This window comes from Bubalus bubalis, chromosome 14, assembly GCF_019923935.1.
Source record: "Bubalus bubalis isolate 160015118507 breed Murrah chromosome 14, NDDB_SH_1, whole genome shotgun sequence".
Lineage (NCBI taxonomy): Eukaryota > Metazoa > Chordata > Mammalia > Artiodactyla > Bovidae > Bubalus > Bubalus bubalis.
The window spans coordinates 23,968,563-23,992,628 of NC_059170.1; the positions used below are offsets into that span (position 1 = coordinate 23,968,563).

Sequence of the window (24,066 nt, forward strand, 5' to 3'; positions counted from 1 at the left end):
GCACAGAGTCGGACACGACTGAAGCAACTTAGCAGTAGCAGCAGCAACATATGTAAGGAGAAGGCAATGGCAACCCACTCCAGTACTCTTGCCTGGAAAATCCCATGGGTGGAGGAGCCTGGTAGGCTGCAGTCCATGGGACCGTGGGGAGTCGGACACGACTGAGCGACTTCACTTTCACTTTTCACTTTCATGCATTGGAGAAGGAAATGGCAACCCACTCCAGTGTTCTTGCCTGGAGAATCCCAGGGACAGGGGAGCCTGGTGGGCTGCCGTCTATGGGGTTGCACAGAGTCGGACACGACTGAAGCAACTTAGCAGTAGCAGCAGCAACGTATGTAAAATACCTATTTTTACTTGCAAATTTGCTGTATGACTCAGGGAACTCAAACAGGGCTCTGTAACAACCTGGAGGAGTGGGAAAGGGTGAGAAGTGGGAGGGAGTCCATCACAAACTCCCTATCCCTTTCCCCCTCCTGTTGCCTATATTTTCAAGAAGACCTCTCCAGCCCACAGTTTCATAAATATTCTAAGTTTTTGTCTACTTTGTATGCACATTTCTTCTGTCTAATACACACCCAGTCACACTCACATCCACAGTTAGTGGATAGTTGGATAATCAGAGCATCAGTGGACCAGTAATTGATGTGCAGGTATGCGGCAGGGGGACGGGGGTGGCAAGGGGACTCAGTGTGTCGAGAGTTTACATCATCCTCCTGTCCAACCTCACATCCGACATAAACTAAGTATTAAAAATTGTGTGCTAAATTCTGACTTTTATTGGGTTGGCCACAAAGTTCATTTGGGTTTTTTCCATCGGATGGTACAGAAAACCTGAATGAACTTTTGGCCAACCAATACATTTTTCCAGCTCAGATGACATCTCTGTTCTCCCAGTTACTTAAGAAGGAAGCGCAGGTGTTCCCTGCACTGTCCCATATCCCATCACACTCAAATCTCCAGGACTCTATATCCTAAGCATCTCTGTCCACTCCTCCCATGACCCTGTGGCCACCTGCTTGCTTCAAGATGCCATCATCTCCCTGTGAATCTCTGCAGCCCTGGCCTCTCAGGCTTCTGACTCATCCCCTCCCACAGCAGTCTCCACCATGCAAAGAGGAATCATTCTAAAATGCAAACCCCACCTCCTCTTTCCCACAGCCCCCCCACTGCCCCACAGTCCAAAACTCCCACACTCAGCTGAGACTGTCCTTCAGGAGCCTGGCCACTCTCGTCTTAAAAAAAAAAAAAAAAGGGCAGACTCATTTCTCAAATTGTGTATCCCAGCTCCACACTTTGTTCAGAGAAAACTAAAGTCCTTTGAAAAACACCAAGCTCTCTTTTCTGTCGATCTCAACCTTGGCTCTGCTCTCCCCTCACCCCTTAAAAACTGAAAACGCACCTGCCCAGCTACTACCTCTGGGTGATTCTGTTTCAGAAGGTCAAATGCGATCCCCAGGAACACATTCTACAGATAATTCCCACAGCCACGTGTAGAACCACTGCTTTTAGCCCCCAGGCTGTAAGCATGTTATTCCCTCTGCCCCTATTCCTCTTCTCTCTCCATCAACCCCAGCCCTCACTTCACCACTGGCCATCACCTCTGTTCTTTGAAGTCAAAGCTTAGAAGCCCCTTCCTCCAGGAACTTCCCTTGACCAGCATGTTAGGGAGCCCCCTTAGAGCTCCCCCAGCCCCTGGCATTCCCCGATTCAAGCATGCATCACACTGTAATAAAAACTGCTGGATTTCTCATCTCCCACCCCAGACTCTGAGTCTGGGAGAAACAAGGATGGTGTGTCTGTTTTGCTCACCACTGAATTTCCTGCACGGGGCAGAAATCTAACACATGGCAGGTGCTTAATAAATGTTTGCCACCAAAAAAGAAAAAGAATGAACAAATAATACGTGGACGAAAGGATGGCTGTGGCCGTTTCCATGACAAAAACTGCTCAGCCCAGCCAGAGGACGGGTGAGTGGTCTGACCAGCAGAGGGCAGTAGGCTGCTTTTGAATCTCTGGGTCCGATTCCTGGGAGCCGGTTCTGCTGTCAGTCAGAAAGACGACCGATGCTCAGTGGTCATTTCGCCGCTCTGAAGATTAAGTAGGAGTTGTTTGCCTCCAGCCAATGTATAAAAACTGAGTGTTTCCCCCGCACTCCTCACAACAGGTACCACGTCCCCCGTCTTGCTATGAAAACTGTTTTAACTGTAGCAGCTAGTGGCTGGTTTTCTGTTCCCAGGTTGGGATGTGAGAGGGGGAAAGAGAGAGAGAGAGACAGAAGGAAGCTAAGAAGGGAGAGAGCGAGATAACTTTCTCTAAAACTGATCGTCCTGGAGAAGCACAGGGAAGTTTTCTGTAAGAATCCAAGCTGACTTTTTCCTCTGTCTCGCATTCTCTCTCTCTCCCGACCTGTCTCTTTCTCTCCCTCTCTCCATCCTTTTATTCTGGGGAAGAACAAAATCTAACACTGGACAAGCTTGTACCCTGGACAAGCATCTGAAACCAGGATCCGGGGGGAGATTTTTTTTCTTTCCTGAAAGCAGCAGCAACAGCAGCAGCCACAGCCTCAGGACCCTGCTGGAGACCCCGCTCCGATCAGCCAGCTGCCTGTAAGCGATGAATGCTTCGTGCTGTCTGCACTCGGCTCAACCAAAGCTGCCTAACAACTCAGAGCACGTCGCTGCCCCTTCCTTCAGCAACCAGAGCAGCAGCCGCTTCTGTGAGCAGGTCTTCATCAAGCCCGAGGTCTTCCTGGCCCTGGGCATCATCAGCCTGCTGGAAAACATCCTGGTCATCCTGGCCGTGGTCAGGAACGGCAACCTGCACTCCCCCATGTATTTCTTCCTCTGCAGCCTGGCCGTGGCCGACATGCTGGTGAGCGTGTCCAATGCCCTGGAGACCATCATGATCGCCGTGGTCAACAGCGACTACCTGACCTTGGAGGACCAGTTCATCCAGCACATGGACAATGTCTTTGACTCCATGATCTGCATCTCCCTGGTGGCCTCCATCTGCAACCTCCTGGCCATTGCGGTTGACAGGTACATCACCATCTTCTACGCACTCCGCTACCACAGCATCATGACCGTGAGGAAGGCACTGGCCCTGATCGTGGCCATCTGGCTGGGCTGCGGCATCTGCGGTGTGGTGTTCATCGTCTACTCCGAGAGCAAGATGGTCATCGTGTGCCTGGTCACCATGTTCCTTGCCATGCTGCTGCTCATGGGCACCCTCTATGTGCACATGTTCCTCTTCGCCCGGCTGCACGTCAAGCGCATCGCCGCGCTGCCACCCGCTGATGGAGCGGCCCCGCAGCAGCACTCCTGCATGAAGGGGGCGGTCACCATCACCATCCTGCTGGGGGTCTTCGTCTTCTGCTGGGCCCCCTTCTTCCTCCACCTCGTCCTCATAATAACCTGCCCCACCAACCCCTACTGTGTCTGCTACACTGCCCACTTCAATACCTACCTGGTCCTCATCATGTGTAACTCCGTCATCGACCCGCTCATCTACGCCTTCCGGAGCCTGGAGCTGCGCAACACCTTCAAGGAGATCCTCTGCAGCTGCAATGGCATGAACTTGGGATAAGACATGGGGCCGCGGCAAGGGTTCTCAGTCTGGTCACTTTCTACCCTCCAGCTGGCCCAGGTGTTTAGCAACAAGGCAGATAACTACTTATAAGACATAAAAAAGAGTGTTACCAGTCATGATCCTAGGTGTCTTTTTATTTTTAAGCTTGCAGAGAGCCTTTGGTTGAAAGGGGAAAATGGTATATAACAGGCTCTCTGAAAGGATGCCTACGTGGGTAAGTCACAAGCTCTGATTTCTCAAATAGTCCCTGGGGGGAATCCATGGAGGCTGCTCTGAGTGCTGTCTGCATTCATTTCCATGCACCCAGGGTCTTGGACCCCTGCCTGCGCCCTGCTTCCCACCCACTCCTTCATGCTTCAGGTCAGACAGACCCAAGGATTTGCAGTAACAGTAAGGGTAGCTGGAATCTCCCCCAAGCAAACCTGTTACAGCTACCAACCCCCAGCTCGAATGGCTTTACTCTCATTTCATAAGAAACTGGACTTCTAGTCTATTACTCTATTTATGGTGAAAATAACCCTAAAAACAATGACCTCTTTGAGAAAGAAGTAATGCTATGCTGTGCCCCTCTTCTTGACTCCATCGCCACCCCCCAGCCCCCGACAGAAATAGGATGGGGATGGAACCCACTTCTATTTTTGTTATTATTTTTGTGTTATTCTATTTTGTGCTATTATGATTGTTTCTGTTGTTGTTGGGTTTGTTTGCATTCAACACAGGGCATCTTTCAAAACTCTAATGAAAGAGAGATAAAGATCAGAACAAACCCATGTACAAAGTATTTTGATACCTTGCTATTTTAAGGTATATACTTCCCTATTTTAAAAAGACAAATTTTTCCTATGGTTTCTTTTCTGTCTTTAAAACAAGAGAGGGAATTGTGGGTGGGAGGGCATGTGTCTCAAGAAATTGCTGGAGTGTAGTTTCAGGGAGTTAAACTCTGAGCTGCCTGTGACTTCTTGAAAGCTGTTTTGCTCATAAGAACTGTGTCTCTGACACGTCTTTTCTATGTGATGTGATGATGTATGAAGGAGGACGGTTTCTGGTTCACCGTTCCTTTTGTATGACATGGTGTTAAAGTTGGGTGACCCTGTTGTCAAGGTCTACACTGAGTCAAGTAAAGAGATTCACTCCTGTGAACACAGGGTGAGCCTTGCTGATGAGCTCTGTCCATAGCTGTGTGCTGCGAGCATCTGTCAGACCCCCTTCCTCCCCAGAGGACTTCAGACTGTACTTTCTGGTTGTCCCCACGTTCCCCTCTCCCACGAATTCTTACATTATGCTGTGTCTTCAGTATACAACTGTGTATTTTTCTTGTGCTGTAATATACTGAGGCTTGCTGTACTTGATCTGTGCTAATGTGAACAATAGGATTTGTTTCTTGCTTTGGTTGTGATGTTTGGAAATAATAAAAAAAAAGGCTGTTGTGGCTGATAAACGTGTGTCACATTGAACCACACCACCCGGAAGCATCCCACTGGCTTCTGCTCATAGCCGTCTACTGCAATTCCGTGACTATTTTGTCAATGGCATAAACATCCCCATTGACAGCATTTCTGGCCTTTTCTAGGGCAATGCTTTTTAGCCAAACTACAAAACTCTCCCATTTAGTTTCCAAAAATATCAAGCTGAGATTCCTGGGCCACTGCCACTCTGCATTATTTTAATCGAGACACCAAATAATAGGTCTTGTCCACTGCCTCCCGGAAAATTGATGTGGAAAATGGGGAATCAAATTCTTTGAAAATGGTATTGACGGCTCTACAGATTATGATGTCCTTTTTCTATGCAAACAAGATAAAAATAACGTACTTTGCACTCTTTCATATTAGCTTTCACATTATTTCATTTATACTGTCAACAAGTCTCTGACATAGATGAGTCACTTTATAGATGAAGAACCTCTGTCCCAAATATGACTGCCCGAGAATGCCCAGCTACTTCAGGGTCTCTGTATATTTTGTGCCATGAGGCTGATGTCTTTTTGCACCAACACAATGCTGCCAACAGTTTTCCATAATCAAAACAGATCCAGTTGCCCTTTCTATGTACATTTTAGCCCAGAGCAGTGCTTCTGAACAGAAACGTCTGCTGAAATCTCCCAGGATCTTGCTCAAGCACTAAAGCTAATTCAACAGATTGGGAGTGAAGCCGAAGGTTCTGAGTTTCTTTTTTTTTTTAATCCTTTATTTTTTAACTTATTTTCAATTGGAGTATAATTGCTATACAATGTTGTGTTAGTTTCTGCTGTACAACGATGTGAATCACCTATAAGTATACATACATCCTCTCTCTTGAGCTTCCCTCCCACCCCCCACCGTCCCACCCCTCTAGGTCATCACAGAGCGTCAAGCTGAGCTCCCTGTGCTATACAGCAGCCTCCCAAAAGCTATTCAACGCATGGTAGTATGTATATATGTCAATGTTTCTCTCTCAGATGCTGAATTTCTGACTCTGACAAGCTCCCACAGGGTATGGCTGCTGGTCTGGGGACCACCTTTTAAATAGCAGGGACACAGAGCACTTTAACATGAGCACAATGCACAGTCAAAAACACACATCCACATGCAATGCTGACCCCATGCCAGAAACTGTGCTAAGTTCCTTACCCGCACTTGATTCTTTGATCTCTGCATAACCCCTTGAAGCAAACATGAGGCTCATCCTTATTTTACAGATGAGGCATCTGAAACTCAGAGGAGTAAAGCAGTCTACAGAAACTCAGCTACAATTAGATAAGTGGAGATTCAAACTCGGGGTGTCCACCCACACCCCCAAGTCCAACCCAGACACCCTAGTGCCTCTCCTGGAAACAGCAGTGTTGAGCGATGGCCCAATGACCCCAGAGACATGTGCTACCATAGAGAGAGGCTTTAAGGACTATTTCTACAAACACAAGTCCAGACGTTCATAACAGAGCCTTCGTTGAGCTGTCATAAAAACCAAGAAGACAGGTCATCATTTTACTTGTTATACTCTTCCAAAGTCTGTGGGTATCCATAGGAGTGCATCCATTTCTGGGGTGAATGACCCTGGATGTCAGGCTGTCACTGTCTCCTCCACAACCATTTGCCCAGGTTTCATACAGGAACCCACTGTGCATTTTACGCAGTAGGACAGTCAGGTTCACAATACGCTTAATGTTTGGAAATAAAAGCACATTCTATCTTCATTCATTCATTGTGTTCACTTTCATCCCCTATCGCCAAGGCAGAATTACCACAGGGGCTTACTCCCAGCACCCCTAGAAATCATCTCCTGTGGTCCTTATTTAAGTTGAAGTTTTGAGCTTAATCATGATGCCTTTTTATAGGACTGGGGGCTACAACACACCCAAGCCTCCGTGGATGAAAACATTCACCCACCCTCACCTCCGCTAAAATCCATTCTCCACACAGCAGCCAGTGCAATCATGTAAAGATCTAATCAGATAATATCACACTTCTGCTCAAAACTCTTCAGTGGCCTTGAATAAAATTCCACTTCCCTATCCTGCCCTACAAGGAGATCAGACCAGACAGTCCTAAAGGAAATCAACCCTGAATACGCATTAGAAGGACTAGTACTGAAGCTGAAGCTCCAGTACTTTGGCCACTTGATGTGAAGAGCTGACTCACTGGAATAGATTCTGATGGGAAAGGTTGAGGGCAGGAGGAAAAGGGGGTGACAGAGGATAAGATGGCTGGAAGACCTCATCGACTCAACGAACATGAGTTTAAGCAAACTCCCAAGATAGTGAAGGTCAGGGAAGCCTGGTGTGCTGCAGTCCTTGAGGTTGCAAAGAGTCAGACGCCACTGAGTGACTGAACAACAACCATGCCCTAAAAAGTCCTAACAACTGATTTCCTCCAGTAAGCCCCCAACCCTCCCCCCAGCCCCGGCCCATACTCACCCCTCAATTGGACTCAAACTCACTGTATTCATTCCAGCCTCAGGAACTTTGTACCTGTTGTTTTCTGACAAAATGCAGAATACAAGCAAACCTTTTAAATGAAGAACTCAACCTTTCTCACATAAAAACACTTATTTGAGAGCCAAATTCAGTAAATGACAATAATAGTAAAACTCATTACCTGGTATAATTATGTGCCAGACATTGGACTAAACACTTAGATATAGTAATTCATTGAATTCTCATGAAAACCCTATGAGATAATAAGCACTATTAAATGGAATCTTATTAATAGGATCATGGAAGAGGTTAATCATCCAGACCCGGGCTGCTCAGAATTGGGGGAGCAGAACTAGGACTCAGCCAGTCAGGCCCCACGGTTCATGCGTTGCCCACAGACCCACCATGCGATGCAACATGTGGCCTGTGGCTATGCTCTCCAGGCTTGGATGGGCTTCAGCAGCTCTCAGCCCCAGTAGAGAACCCTGTGTACTTTCTGCCAGAAGTATTAATAATGAATACACAGAAAAATCCTTACATATTCTCCTTTTTGTCATGTTTTCACCAGGCAACACAGAAAGCCTATCTATCGCCAGAGGCGGCAGTTGAATGGAAGTGGGAAGCAGCTAAGGAGGTGAGTTGCTCAAGCCAAAGAAATGCATTTTCCATGAAATACCTGAATAACTGGCTCATTTCCCTGAATGTTATAGAGCACTTGTCTCACCTTAATGATAGATACTGAGAAACAAAGAAGAAAGAAAGATTCTTTCCGCATTTCTAATTACAGGAGGAAGAGTCCTGCCCTGTGTTCATTCCGTTCATGCCATTACACTGCTGGATTCTAAGAGGCTCACATCTTCCAACTTGTCATCAGCGGGCATGCAAGAGCAAGGTCACTGATGGTCCTTTAGGGTGAATACCACAAGAAGTGCTTTGAAGGACTCTGTTTATCAGGAAAGAAAATGGTTTGCCCCTCTCTGAAAACATTGGGTGCGTCAATAGAGGAAACTCTGAGCTGAAATTCAGGAGAGCCTGGGACTTGGCATGGCTCTAGGCTGCTGTGGGCATGAACAACTCTCTTGCTGAAGTCTCTAGACTTCAGTCACGCATCCTGCAGTTGGCAGAGTTGGATGTGATGGGAGGTTTTTAGCCTTTGCCCTTGTCCATGGCGGTCCCAGGTGACTGCTGCCTCGGGACTGTGGATCAGGTGACATGGACCCCATCAACACCAGCCACCAGGGAGGTGTCTGGCTTATGAGTCCTCCATGTCTTGGGCACAGTAGCCATGTCTCTGACTCAAGGCAGCTCAGGGGGACTCTCAGTCCTTGAACACTAAGAAAGAGCAGTACTCCTTCCCGTGGACCACTGGGTACCAAGTTACCCCGGGCGGCAGGAGTGGCATCTGAGGATGAAGCCAACATCAGAGAAAGCAGGAGGCAGACTAAAGAGACAGAATGCCTGCTGTTCTCATTTGAGTGCCTGCCTGCAGCTATGCCTGAAGCTAGTCCTACACCTGGACTTTGTGTTACCGAGCTACTGTCATTTGTAAGCAATATCATCCTGACAAATACAGAGGCCTATGGGGGTGGGGGCAAAGCAAGATGGGGAGGCAGGTGGTGGAAGGGGAAAAAAGAGGGGAAGAGACTGAGAAGAGGGAAGGGCTCCAAGCTCAGAGAGTCATGCTGTCCCGGGATCTGGTTCACATATTGGGTTTACATGTAAGATGAGATGTGCAAAAGAATTAGCTAGAAGTGAAAACAAAAACCACTAGAGGAAGTGATTCAAGGGAACTTGTGATCTGCCTTTCTGGTCCACTGAGGATAAGGCAAGCAGAATGCCACAGAAATGTATCTAATTAAGGTATAAAAAGGAAGTAGAAAACTAGACAACAAGATCGACATTTCCAGTCTGGTGTGTCACTCATCCCTTTCTTTTTGACCGGTTGATCTTTAGAGGAAGTCAGATCAAGCACTTCTGATCTGATGCTGTGTGGAGACTACAAGGATGCTAACACAATCTGGGTTTTCTGGGCAGCCTCGTTCCACAGGAAAGATGTGCCTTTGTCAAGGGATGGTGGGCAGCTAGATCTCCAGCACCTAGATCTCTGACCAGCAGGCAGAGAGCTGAGCATCTGCAGAAGGAACAAGGAAGGCCTAGACGCCCCAGTTCAGTTCAGTTCAGTTGCTCAGTCATGTCCGACTCTTTGTGACTCCATGAATTGCAGCACATCAGGCCTCCCTGTCCATCACCACTCCCGGAGTTCACTCAAACTCACATCCATCGAGTTGGTGATGCCATCCAGCCATCTCGTCCTCTGTCCTACTGAGGACAAAATTGAACGTGCATGTGGTCATGGTGCTTGGAGCAATGGGTTTCCCTTGGAGAGGGACAGCAAAATGCTGAATTCCCCCTCAAGGTTGGCCCAGGACATGAAGTTGTGATGCCCGTAGGGATTCAGCTATTTATTCATGCCCCTGCTCCTCCCCATCCTCTTCCCATTACCCTTCTGAATTGGGGGTGCATGGGGAGGCAGGCTCCATCCTATCTCCCTCCAAGCCCACTCCATGCCTGCTCTGAAGCTGGAACTCAGAAAACATCTGAGGAGCAAATGAACACACGGAAGCAACTTGTGACCACATCTTTCATTCATTCACACAGACTAACATCATAGCATAGAGCTCATGGTCATGAACTTTAGAGGCAAATGAGATGTGAGCTGGATCCAGGGACCTGTCTCTCACTGCCTCTCACCCACATGTGCATTTCTGTTTCCTTGCCAGAAAAAAAAAAAGGGAATAATGTTAGTACCTCCATCCAGTGTTGCTGAGAAGTTTCAATGAAATAATACATCAAAGACTTATTAGCACAGTCCCTGGGGTCCCTTGACGTTATTCCTACTGATATTATTATTATTAAAGGACATTAGTGGGTCACTTTACTATATTCTGGTCTCACCCTATGCAGGCTTCTTGAATAGAAATGCGTGCCCAAGATTCCCTGGAAGAGCCCAAAATCTTGTGGAGATGCAGATTCTGAATCACAGGGCTGGGAAGGGGCCTGGGACTCTGCATTTCTATCAGGTGCCGAGCTGCTGCTGCTGCTGCGGGTCTGCGAGGCTACCCACAACTGAGAATAGAACAATTTCCTCGGCTGAAAGTCACGGTCAAGGTGGCTTCTTGACAAAGCAAGCACATTTATCCCATCACATAAAGCCAAGGAAAAGCCTCGGGAAGTCAAAAGGGGTCATAATTAAATGAAATCATCTTCAGTTTTCCTTCTTCAGAAATCATCTTCCATTTCCCTTCTCCTGACCCAGGTGGCCAATCCACACAGCAGCCACTCCTCGAGATGAAATGAAGCAAGCAAGTGAGTTCAGTTTTGAAGACTTGAGCATGAATCACCCGGCAGACAGTCTACCCTCTGAGTCACCCACTACTGAGATGATTCCATCAACTCCAAGTCCCACTAGACAATTCTCAAATGGGTAAAAATGGGCTGAGAAGTAAGCAAGGCATACTTTTGAAAGAGAAAAGTTAGAAAAGAGTTTCCCCCTCTGAGGGAACCCTTCCCATTACCTCAAGTACCATGACCACATGCACATTCAATTTTGTCCCCACTAGGCATCCAGCCCTTCCTGGTTCCTCTGCAGACACTCAGCTCTCTGCCTGCTGGTCAGAGATCTAAATGCTGGAGATCTAGCTGCCTGCCATCCCTTGACAAAGGCACATCTTTCCTGCGGAACGAGGCTGCCCAGAAAACCCAGATTGTGTTAGCATCCTTGTAGTCTCCACACAGCATCAGATCAGAAGTGCTTGATCTGACTTCCTCTAAAGATCAAAGGGTCACAAAGAAGGGAGTGAGTGGCATACCGCACTGGAAATTCTTCTAGAACCAGAATCACTGGTTCCAGGTGAACCAGAAGCACTTAAGAGCAGCGGTCCTCAAATGTGGAGGCAGCTGCAAACTTAAAAATTCTGATATAGATTATATTCTTCAAAGAATGTGATTAACTGGCAGTAATTGCAGCTCAGTTACAGGGATTTTTTTAAAGCTCCAACATGATGTTTTGGGGTTGGGATCAGAACGCCACAAATGCTGGTTGATCACCTCTCCGAGCCCATATTTCCCAATCTGTGGAATGGGAATGATCACTAGCTTCAGGAGAATGCTGAGCATCACAGATAAAAAGTGCAAAGCCCCTGCTCAGTATATGGTCATCATTCCTATGCATTTCCCTGTCAGAATCAGACTCATCTTCTTTAACTAATAACTTACCTAAAATCCCAAGGTGATTTAGTAACCACCAGTTTCACAATTGCTTAATTCTATTCAGAAGATGTTAGGCTTCAGGGCTTCCCTGGTGGCTCAGTGGTTTTTAAAAAAAAAAAAAAAAAAAAATCAGCCTGCCAATGCAGAAGACACAGGTTCCATCCCCGGTCTGGGAAGATCCCACATGCCTCTGATCCACAAAGCCCTTGTGCTACAACTATTAATCCTGTGCTCTAGAGCCCAGGAACTGCAACTACTGAGCCCTGTCCCCTAAAGCTCGTGCTCTGAAACAAGAGAATCCACCGCAATGAGAAGCCCACCCACCGCAACTAGAGAAAAACCTGCACAGCAATGAAGACCCAGCACAGCCAAAAATAAATTTAAAAAATTAATTAAAAACAAAGAACATGTTAGGCTTCAAATATCTCACTCAGCACATAAAATGTGTCCTCGCTTCAAAGTCTACCTTTTCTTCTTCACATCCGAGTCTTCTCTTTGTCATCACAAGTACCTGATCAGAGTTTAATGTGGACCACGTACTGCGTGCCAGGTGCAGGGGAGGTTACGTCCTCAGGAAGGCTAGCAGGCAGGTGAAGAGAATGCCCTGGACGAGCCAGGGCTGGACCCCCTCTCAAAGTGAAAGGCATTCCAGGGAAAGCAACAGACAGCCCTGGGCAGGCTGATCTTTTCTCTGTGTCTCCCTGACCCAAGCATCTAGCCATCCCGAGTCTTGGTTTTCTCATCTGTGTCACAGGAGTGGCTCTTGTTCTTATCAGCTTCGCTGAGTGGGTAAGAAGTCTTCATCAAGTAGACTTGAAATTGCTCTGGTTTCCTTCCCAAACTGAGATCACCTCCCAGCAGAGGAAGAGAGAAGGAAGCGATGATTCAGGGACAAGACAAACAACCCGTTCTCTGCCTAAGGCTCAGCCAGAAACACTTGAACAGGTAAGAATCTGCTTCAGCTCACTTAGGAACAAGAGGCAGCTTGTCACTCTCGTATTTTTAAATTAAATTCTGATGACCTCGATGTATTCCAAGCAAGAGAAGAGTCAATACTCTTTGAATTGCCGACAACAAAACCCCGTCTCCAACTGGGTTATTTTAAAAAAAAAGAGAGAGGGAGGAATTTATTAACATTCAGGCCCTGCCAGGGACTGAAGAGGTACCATCAAAAATCTCTGTCTCAGGAGATTAACTTCCTCTTCTTTGGCTTCTTTCTTGGACAATCATTTTTTCCCCCACAGTGTGGACCCAATAGCACTGGACTTCTATCAGATCACTGACTCCAGTAGAAAACCAGCTTCTCTGTAGCAATCCTCTCTCTACCCATGAAGTGAAAAACTTCAGACCAACTAAATTAAATTATATGCCCATCTCTAAGCCCATCACTATGGTGAGTGCATGTGCTCAGGCTTGGATAAAACTCCCACCTGGGAGCTGGGACGAGGCCATTAGCTTTGTGGGTGGTGGGAGGTGAGGAGGAGGTCCTGCACCAGACACTTGGGAGCTGTTTCCAAAATGAGGCACTGTCCACTCCCCATCCACCCTGCAGCCCTGTCCCCAGTACTTTTGTAGGCTTCATCTGCAGAATCCACTCATTCTTTCCGGCTTCCTGGATTGTTGTCCATACGTTAAGATATATTTGATAGGGACTTCCCTGGTGGTCCAGTGGCTGGGGCTCCAAGCTCCCCAAGCAGGGAGCCTGGGTTCCATCCCTGGTCGGGGAACTGGATCCCACATGCCAAGAGTTCTCAGGCTGCAATTAAAGACCCTGCATGCTACAACTAAAACCTGGGGAGCCAAATAAATAAATATTATATATCTATATTTTTATTATATATTACCTGATAATTACCAGGTAACTCAACACGTTTCTGGACTTATCCACCTACAATACAAGAGATGCGGGTTTGATCCCTAGGTCAAGAAGATCCCCTGGAGAAAGATGTGGCAACCCACTCCAGAATTCTTGCCTGGGAAATCCCATGGACAGAGGAGCCTGGTGGGCTACAGTTCATGGGGTCACAAAAGAATCAGACATGACTTAGTTGACTGAACAACAATAACACATTTTCAGGTAACTCAGAACATTCATTCTAAGCTTCTGAAATATCCTTAAAAGACCTTATGCAAAAACACAAGTATACATGCTAGAAAAGAGACTTCATTTTAGGCCATGCTACAGTGTGCTTTTCTAGTCCTTTGTTTCTAACATTCAGGGCTTACATAAGCTAGTTTGCTAAACTGCTTATCTCTCATCCCTAGTCTTGTCCTTGGTTTCACAATACCGTGCGGGGGCAGCTTCTAATTTTCTGGGCCATAGTTCTCAGAACTAACCAAGTAGATGTGTGTTATGAATCACATAGAAATATATGCAAACCTTAACTCTTAAAACAGTGGCATGAAGTAAAAATCAGAGAATCACGATCTACATATCACTTCCATTTTGAAACTTTCCTCCTCCATACACAGATTATTATTATTAAAAGTAAATAAGTTATTCATGCAAATGTTCCAGCAGCATTATTCAGTATAGCCCTCAAGTGGAAAAATGCAAATGTCCATCAACTGATAGAAGAATAAGCAAAAATGTGACCCATCCATTCAATGAAATATTAGCCATAAAAAGGGATAAACTACATTTCTAACATGGACAACCTCAAAAATATTATGCCAAGTGAAAGAAGCCAGACAAAACAGAGATTTTGCATTATTCCATTAATACAAAATATCTAGAAAAGGTAAATCCATAGAGACAGAAAGATCCATGGTTGCCTGGAATTGGAACTAGGGATGAGGATTAACTGTAAAAGACACAAGAGATCTCACTGGGGGTGACAGATATACCCTAACACTGGACTGTGGGGTTACTGGATGTGATATAAGAAATCAATATTTGGTCTTTGTCTCTTGTTCCTTCACATGACCCCTAAAACCCTTGGAGTTCCTGGGGTGAAGAGTGGTCTTTGCATGTTAACAAATGGCTCATGTTGGGGGCCCTTGATGGCTTCAGGAAGGGGACTGGTGGCCAAAGAGATCTTGGAATGATTAGAAGGTTGGTCTGACCTCCAGGGAGGAGAGAGGAGCTGAAGAGTGAGTTAATCACCAATGGCCAATGATTTACTCAATCACAACCATGAAATGGATCCTCCGTAAAACCCTAAACGTCAGGGCTCAGGGAGCTTCCAGATTGGTGAACACACCAAGGTGCTGGGAGAGTGATGTGCCCAGAGAGGGGGTGGGAGCTCAGCACCCCTCCCCCATACCTTGTCCCCCATGCCCACGTGGTTGCGCCTGAGTTGCTCCCTTTACCATAAACCAGTCACAGTATTTTCCTGAGTTCTCTGAATCCTTCTGTTGAATCATCACACCTGGAGTGGAGGTGGTTTGCAGGAAGCCCCAGTGTATAGTTCCTCAGTCAGAAGTATAGGTGACAACCTGAGATTTGAGACTGGGGTCCTACTTGAGGACTGTCTGTGGGACTGAGCCCTGGCATCTGTGGGTCTGCACAAATTCCTACCAACTGAATTAATTTGTCGGAGTCCCTACTGGTGTCCAGTGAGTTGGAGAACTGGTTGGTGTGGAGAGAAAACTCACATATCAGGTATCACAGGTGTTAGGAGTAAAAACAGCTCATTGCACATCTCAGCAAAATGACTAAAAATCAGTGACCCACTTAAAATGGGTGAATTTTATGGTATGTGAATTATATCTAGATATGGCACCCCACTCCAGTACTCTTGCCTGGAAAATCCCATGGATGGAGGAGCCTGGTGGGCTGCAGTCCATGGGGTCGCTGGGAGTCGGACTTGACTGAGCGACTTCACTTTCACTTTTCACTTTCATGCATTGGAGAAGGAAATGGCAACCCACTCCAGTGTTCTTGCCTGGAGAATCCCAGGGATGGGGGAGCCTGATGGGCTGCCGTCTATGGGGTCACACAGAGTCGGACACGACTGAAGTGATTTAGCAGCAGCAGTAGCAAAGTTGTTGAAGCTGGCTTCCCTGGTGGCCCAGAGATAAAGAATCTGCTTGTCAATGCAGGAGACGCGGGTTCAATCCCTGGGTGGGTAAGATCCCCTAGAGAAGGAAATGGCAACCCACTCCAGTATTCTTGCTTGGGAAATCACATGAACAGAGGAGCCTACAGTCCATGGGATCGCAAAGAGTGGGATATGACTTGCTGACTAAACAATAGCAACGAAGTTGTTGAGAAAGAGAAACTTGCAAAAAGAACAGATGAGTAAATGAGATGTGACGCAGACTGTCTCTGCTCGCTGACCCAGCTACCTGGATGAGCGGGAGCCCAGATCACCTCCTGAAGGTACTCAAGCGCCTGCGCTTCTATTGGCGTCAGAGAGGGAGGACCACTCCCACTTACACCCACCTCCAAGGACGCTTTCAGCCGACAAGTTTTGCTTTCGGCAGCTTTTCAGGCACCCGACAAGAGGTAGAAACTGCAGATCCGAAGTGATAATAAGACCATGTGTTTCAGATTTAGCATCTTTGCTCATAAAGGACTCACCCGCTCTGTTGGTTTGTACCCTCCTGGGGTCTGTTCCCTGGACAGCGTGTGCAGGACGTGACAGAGGACGGTGCCGGGTGCTCAGAACAGCTATTGAATGGATCAAAACACAGAAGGCAGAACTTCCCTGGCTTAATGGCTAATGTACCGCGTGACAGCTTCACAGGGTAGGACAGCCTGACCTTTTGTTTGGGTGGAGAAAGTATATAATTACCTTTCTTTCCCCAGACAGCAACAATCATGTCTTGTCCCATTTAATGTCATTAATTAATTTTTTTGCTGTACTGAACATTTGATCATTATCCAGTCATAGAAATGTATAGTCAGACAGACTTTGGTCTTTTTCTTTTCAGAAGTTTTGATTTATCCATTAAAGAGATATATCCATCTTATCAAAATCCACTCTTGAACATTTTTTATTTTGAGGAGTGGTAATTTTCTATTTTAAACAAATGCTAGTTTTCCCTTTTAAAATGGCTTAAACTTCCAAATCCTTAACAGCTTATTTTTTTATTAAATGATTGAGATACCACAATTGAGTGATTGAATAAATTGTGACATAACAATACTATGAAATACCCCATCACCATTAATAAGAAATGGGAGCTAACACAGAAAGAACTGCAAGATAAATGAAAATAAATAAGTTGCAGAATAATCCACCTTCTCTGCTTTTTCCCAAGAAGAAGATTTTGAAAGGATCAAGTAGAAGGGAAGAGGATCATTCACAAAAGGGGCTATGAATTCCTGGGGCAGCAGGAACCACACAGACAACTGACCACAGGGACACAATGCTGGGGAGTTACAGATCCTACTCTCCAGAGGGCATTAAGACAGCTAACCAAGGACTTCCCTGGTGCTCCAGTGGTTAGGACTCTGCACTTTTACTGCAGAGGGCATAGGTTCTATCCTTAATCGGGATCTAAGATCCCACAAGTCAAGAGTCAAAACAAAAAGACATCAAACCAGCTGAGATCTGTAAGTTGAAACAAGGAGGGAAGCCATGGACCAAGGCGGAAGAAGTGCCAGGCAGGTGCTAACTGGTAGGTTGCCTCCCAGAACTTGAGAAAAAAAAGATCTCTATTAGAGATTTCTGTAATATAAAGAGTAGGCTGCACCTATGGAGCCAACCTCATGGCAAAACATTTGTTAAGATGTGTCTATTCCTTCATAACGTGAAAAGACTCACAAAGAACAGCTTATGACATTTTTTTTTTGAAAGATAATGACCTGATAAACTGACAATAGGAAAACAGGTGAGCTTTCCCCACCAGAGATGACCTGTTACAGGAAAACCTAGACCAAGGGGAGAATCTTGGAAAACAAGCTGTTTTAACCTCCATACTTACTTCTCCAAAAAATAAAACCCCATCAATGTGACGAACTTAGATTGAATTTGAACCATAAACTAGATGTGGCAGATCAGAGGGAAATTATACCTGGATGAAGTCATCTGATTGTACCAAAGATGAAAGATGGTTCTGCCCTGGCTCATCCAAGTTAGATTAAAACCCTGAATATAATCACTGGGTGAGAGCTTCCAGCCAAAATTCAAACTTCTTCCTACTCTTTGGACTTCTCAGTGGCGACATCTGCTCTGAAAGTAATGAATCTGGGGGTGGGGGAATCAGTGATAGCTCATCTTTTACCCAAAACAGGGATCCATTCTAGAGTGAGAAGCCCTGTGAACACCACAAAAGTAGGAAGCCTAGAGTAAGAGGCCACATTTCATGAATGTCATAACATTCATACAGGGCAGAAGCCTTATGAGTGTAATCACCACAGGAAACCTTTTTCAAACAAAAAATGACATAGCTCATGGAGTATCAGAGATTTTATACTGGAAAAAAATCCTTTTGGATGTGATCAACATGGAAAAACCTTTAGCTATAAATCGACCTTCAATAGACATCACCATGGATTTCATACCGAACAGAAACCCAATGGGTGTTTTAACTGTGGGCAATTCTCTTTTAATGCACATCAGAGCCAGTGTGGATGTTTATTATTTTTAACTGAGTCAGACCCCAGCAGAAAACAAAGGGACCTTTTCAAATCAAGATGACTCAACTATCAATAAGAGGTACTTGAAAAGGTTTTATTCAAAAGCGTAGACGTAAAGAAAGCACAAGGAATGGTTCAGTAACTCAGGGCCCTAAACCCCAAAAGGCAATGAGGCTCAAATGGTTAAAAGTGGAGAAGTTAGAGAAAGACAGTTTAGAAAGAGCTGTGGCTTTCTTGGGGTGGGGGTGGTGAAGGCAGCCCAGAAGAGTCCAAATCCCCAACTTCACACATCTCTCTGCCTCTGAGTTCTCCCCAGTGGGCCAGAGGCTGAGTCCAGCCAGACGCCAGACAGCAAGGGAACCTGTGATGTGGTCAGCCTTCCTGGACAGGCGGAGAGGGATGAAGATAGATCTGGAGGGGAAACAGAAGATACCCAGCCTAGCGACCTGGAGCCCTACCTGACACACCTCTGAGAACCAACCTGGGGACCCTGTTCCCACTGTAACCCAGAACCCAGTAAAGAGCCTGGCCCAGAACAGGCACTTGGCAGAAATTGTTTAAATGAATAAAGGAGCAGCAGAACAAAGGCAGACTCTTATTCAGCAGGAGAAAACTCAGAACTCCTCTGCCTGACCAGCTCTTTCAGGGCACTGGGAAAGCATAGCGACAAGATGCTTTTATAAGACACATTTCCTGTCACCAGACAATAACAGAGAAAAAGGCTAGGATGGCAGCAAGAGCTGATGACCTTAAAGAGAAGAGGAAAAGTAAAAGGGAGTCTGGGGGCACTGGACTATAAGCTTAAAGTGTAATATCTATAACAGGGAAGAACCTTTGTATTCTATTACAAGTTAATTATTAAGTTAATCATTAAAGGGATGTAGTCTATAAGCTTAAATGATACATAATGGCCCACCTCTGGAAACCCTGCCTCTGAAGAAATGAGCATTAAGCTAAAACACCTTTGTTTAACTCACAGGAAATATCTTGACCAAGCCCACCTGTGAATAACTGCAAGAAGGAAGAAATGAACACATGCCCTCTGGAGGCTGACTGGAACCAGGAAATGTTTAACTTTACTCCCTTCTCTTTGAGCATAAAAGAAGCCTGAATTCTAACTCAGGCAAGATGGTTCTTGGGACAGGAGTCCATCCTCTTCTCAGTCGGCTAGCTTTCTTAATAATGCTACCACTCCTTGCCCAAATAACTCATCTCTCAATTTATTGGCCTGTCATGCAACAAGGGGAGGATGAAAGAGGATGAGATGGTTGGATAGCATCACTGACTTAATGGACATGAACTTGAGCAAACTACAGGAGATAGTGGAGGACGGGGAAGCCTAGTGTGCTGTAGTCCATGGGGTTGCAGAATCGACATGACTTAGCGACTAAACAACATGGAGCAAGCAGTACGAACTTGGACTCAGTCACATATTTGAGAAGATATGGAAGTTACTTCCCACCTTCAGTAGGCAAGAAAACTGAGGCTCAGAGAGCAAAGGTAAATTTCCCAGGGCCACACAGTAACTTGGAGACAGGATTTGAATCCAGATCTATCTGCAACCTAAGCCTGTGGTTTTTCCACCCAGCAGGGTACGAAATAAACTCCATCTTGGGTGACATCACAGAACAAATACAACTGAGAATAACTCCATGGTTTTACGGCAAAAATGCCTCCACTCTGCTGATGTACTCCAAACAGCTATTAACATGTTTTCTTTTATAACCACTGATCAAAACATCTATTAGGTGCCATATTCATGGCTACAGACCTTGCAAGAAGCAAGTTCAATGACTCATTTAGCAACCCCTGGGGTGTTGCTTAACATTTAAAATGAAATGGACAAAATGCTTTTATGTACTATAAAACAAAATGACAGCACAGTAGGTACATAAAAGGCCACATTTTAAAAAGCATTTCTATTTATAATTATTGGCATTTGTGCTTTAATGGAAGATAAAAATCCTACAGCTCACCATATCAAATTCCTCTCAAGAGACGTGGTAAAAAATCAAATCTCCCTTGAAAACCAGTCTGAGTTTTCAAACAGTCTCAGTTTCCCAGTACATCTCAAGTTTTCTCGAGAGCTTGGGGTGATTTGTATTGTGAACAGCTCCCTTCTCCTCCTTAATTAAGAGTAACTTTTTGGTTGAAAGGTCTCCTCCTCCAGGAAGCCTGCAGACTCTACCAGGCACCAATGGTCAAGGTCTCCTGTATGCTATTCGCTTTCATTACATGTGACTCTTCATTCCTTCAACATACAAACAATTTTTTGAACATTTGCCCATCCCAGTTACTGTGCTAGGTGCAGGGAGAAGATAGAGAAGGGCCTTGTTCCCATGGACCCCTTCCTGGCCTTCCCATACCCCTTTATCAAATTATTCCATGTGTGATAAGAACACTTAATATAAGAGTTACTGTCTAGCACACAGACATAGAGAACAAACATATGGATACCAAAGAGGGAATGGGGGTATGAGTTGGGAGATTGAGATTGACATATACACACTACTATGACATAAACAAAATATTATGTATAACATAGATAACCAATGAGAACCTACTATAGAGCACAGGAACTTTACTCAATGCTCTGTGGTGACCTAAACGGGAAGGAAATCCAAAAAAGAGGGGTATATGTAAACATATAGCTGATTCACTTTGCTATGCAGCAGAAAATAACACAATATTGTAAAGCAACTATACACCAATAAAAATAATCTTTAAAAAAATGTATGCTTTGGCAAATTTTACGTATCCAATACATATTGTTAGCTAGAGGAACCATGCTGTACTTAGCTCTCCAGAACTCATTCTCTGGAACTGAAACTTTGTACCTTTTGACCATCATCTCTCCACTTCCTCCTCCCCTCAGCCCCTGGCCAACACCATTCACCCTCTCCTTGCATGAGCTTGACTATTTCAGATGTTGTTATTATTTTGTCACTCAGTTGTGTCTGACTCTTCTGATATCCCCATGGACTGTAGCCTGCCAGGCTCTCTGTCCATGGGATTCTCCAGGCAAGAATACTAGAGTGGGTTGCCATTTCCTCCTCTAGGGGATCTTCCCAACTCAGGGATCGAACCTACATCTCCGCATCTCCTGCACTGTAGGCAAATTCATTACCATTGAGTCACTGAGGAAGACCACTATTTTAGATTCCATATACAAATAATTTCATATAATATCTGTCTGTCTGGCTCATTCCACTCAACATCCTCCAGAACCATCCAAGTTGTTGCAAATGGTAGGATTTACTTCTTTTTAAAGGCTGAATAATATTCCATTTTCAAATAGTCTGTATAACATATATATTATGTGCAATATATATTAGTAATATTTTATATAATATGCATATATGTTTTATTTCAATAATATGATTATATATTATTTTATATGTGTATATATACACATACAGGGCTTCCCTGGTGGCTCAGAGGTTAAAGCGTCTGCCTGGAATGCGGGATACCCGGATTCGATCCCTGAGTTGGGAAGATCCCCTGGAGAAGGAAATGGCAACCCACTCCAGTACTCTTGCCTGGAGAATCCCATGGAGGGAGGAGCCTGGTAGGCTAAAGTCCATGGGGTCGCAAAGAGTTGGACACAACTGAGCGACTTCACTTTCACTTTCACTTATATACACATACATACATGCACACACACACACACATATATATATACTTCCCTGGTGGTTCAGATGGTAATCTGCCTGTAATGTGGAAAATCCCTGGGTTGGGAAGATCCCCTGGAGAAGGGAATGGCTACCCACTCCAGTATTCTTGCTTGGAGAATTCCAGGGACAGAGGAGCCTGGGGGGTTACATTCCATGGACAAAGAATCGGACACAACAGAGTGACACACACACACATTTGCCAACAAAGGTCTGTATAATTGAAGCTGTCGTTTTTTCAGTAGTTATGTACAGATGTGAGAGTTGGACCATGAAGAAGTCTGAGAGCCGAAGGACTGATGCTTTTGAACTGTGGTTCTGGAGAAGACGCTTGAGAGTCCCTTGGACTGCAAGATCAAACCAGTAAATCCTAAAGGAAATCAACCCTGAATATTCACTGGGCGGACTGATGCTGAAGCTGAAGCTCCAGTACTTTGACTGCTCATGGAAAAAGATGCAAAGAGCCGACTCATCGGAAAAGACCCTAATGATGGAAAAGATCGAAGGCCTAAGAAGAAGAGGGTGGCAGAGAATGAGATGGTTAGATAGCATCACTGACTCAATGGACATGAATCTGAGCAAACTCTAGAAGAGAAAAGAGGACAGACAGGCTATAGTTCATGAGGTCGCAAAGAGTTGGACATGACTTAGTAACTGAACAACAACAACAATAAATAATCATAAATGTAGTATATCACACTCTCTTCATTTCCTTTATCCAGTCACCTGTCAGTGGACATTTAGGTTGTTTCCATATCCTGGTTATTATGAATAAGGCTGCAATGAACATAGGAGTGCAAGTCTCATTTTGAGATTTTGATTTCAATTCCTTCAGATAAATATCGAGAAATGCAATTGCTGAATCATAAGGTAGATCTATTTATAATTTTTTGAGGAACCTCTATAGTATTTTCTGTAATGGCTATACCAATTTATATTCCCACCAATAGCACATGAGGGTTCCCTTTTCTTCACATCCTTGCCAGCACTTTTTATTTGTTGTCTTTTTGTTGATAATCATTCTGACAGGTGTTAAGTGGCATCTCACTGTGGTTGTGATTGGCATTTCTTATACCAGACAATTCTCTGCAGTCTTTAAAGATGGGGTGAATTTGATTGTTGACATGCAAAGGGCAAGTTTGTCAGGGACATGCTTTTTAAAAGCAGACAAACCCGGGTTTAGATCCCAGCCAGGTTACTTGTTAGGCTGTGTGCCTTTGGTGAATTAAACCCAAAGGTCTTTATCTGAACAATGGCAATAAAAGTATTACACATCCACATACAGGGCCATTTTATGATATCACTTTTTTAAGTGTAAATATTTAGAGGAAAAATGTTGAGAATCTGTTTTTTAAAAACGCTTTTGTGTATTTTCCATATTGATTATTACTTTAGGAAATACATAACTGTAAAGGTAAAAAAACTTGTACTTTCTGCTTTATACATTTAGGTAATATTTGAGTATTTTGAGAAGGAAGTACATATTATTGCTTTTCTTTTCCTTTTTATTGGAATATAGTTGACTTACAATGTTGTATTAGTTTCTGCTATACAGCAAAGTGATCAGTTATATGTGCACTAAGTCACTTCAGTCATGTCCAACTCTTTGTGACCCTAAGGAGTGTATCCCACCAGGTTCTTCTGTCCATGTGATTCTCCAGATGAGAAACGCTGGCCTGGAAGAAGCACAAGCTGGAATCAAGATTGCCAGGATAAATATCAATAACCTCAGATATGCAGATGACACCACCCTTATGGCAGAAAGTGAAAAGGAACTCAAAAGCCTCTTGATGAAAGTGAAGGAGGAGAGTGAAAAAGTTGGCTTAAAGCTCAACATTCAGAAAACGAAGATCATGGCATCTGGTCCCATCACTTCATGACAAATAGATGGGGAAACAGTGGAAACAGTGTCAGACTTTATTTTGGGGGCTTCAAAATCACTGCAGATGGTGACTGCAGCCATGAAATTAAAAGACGCTTACTGCTTGGAAGGAAAGTTATGACCAAACTAGATAGCATATTCAAAAGCAGAGACATTACTTTGCCAACAAAGGTCCATCTAGTCAAGGCTATGGTTTTTCCAGTGGTCATGTAGGGATGTGAGAGTTGGACTG

At 44.9% G+C, this 24,066-nt stretch overlaps 1 protein-coding gene across 1 annotated transcript; it reads left to right on the forward strand.

Moving 5' to 3' along the window:
- The first annotated feature begins 304 nt into the window (after window positions 1-304).
- Window positions 305-5,345, forward strand: MC3R (melanocortin 3 receptor). Its single transcript, XM_006048992.4, has one exon. The coding sequence runs from the start codon at window positions 2,617-2,619 to the stop codon at window positions 3,586-3,588; it is 972 nt and encodes a 323-aa protein (XP_006049054.1). The 5' UTR covers window positions 305-2,616; the 3' UTR covers window positions 3,589-5,345.
- The last annotated feature ends 18,721 nt before the right edge of the window (window positions 5,346-24,066 follow it).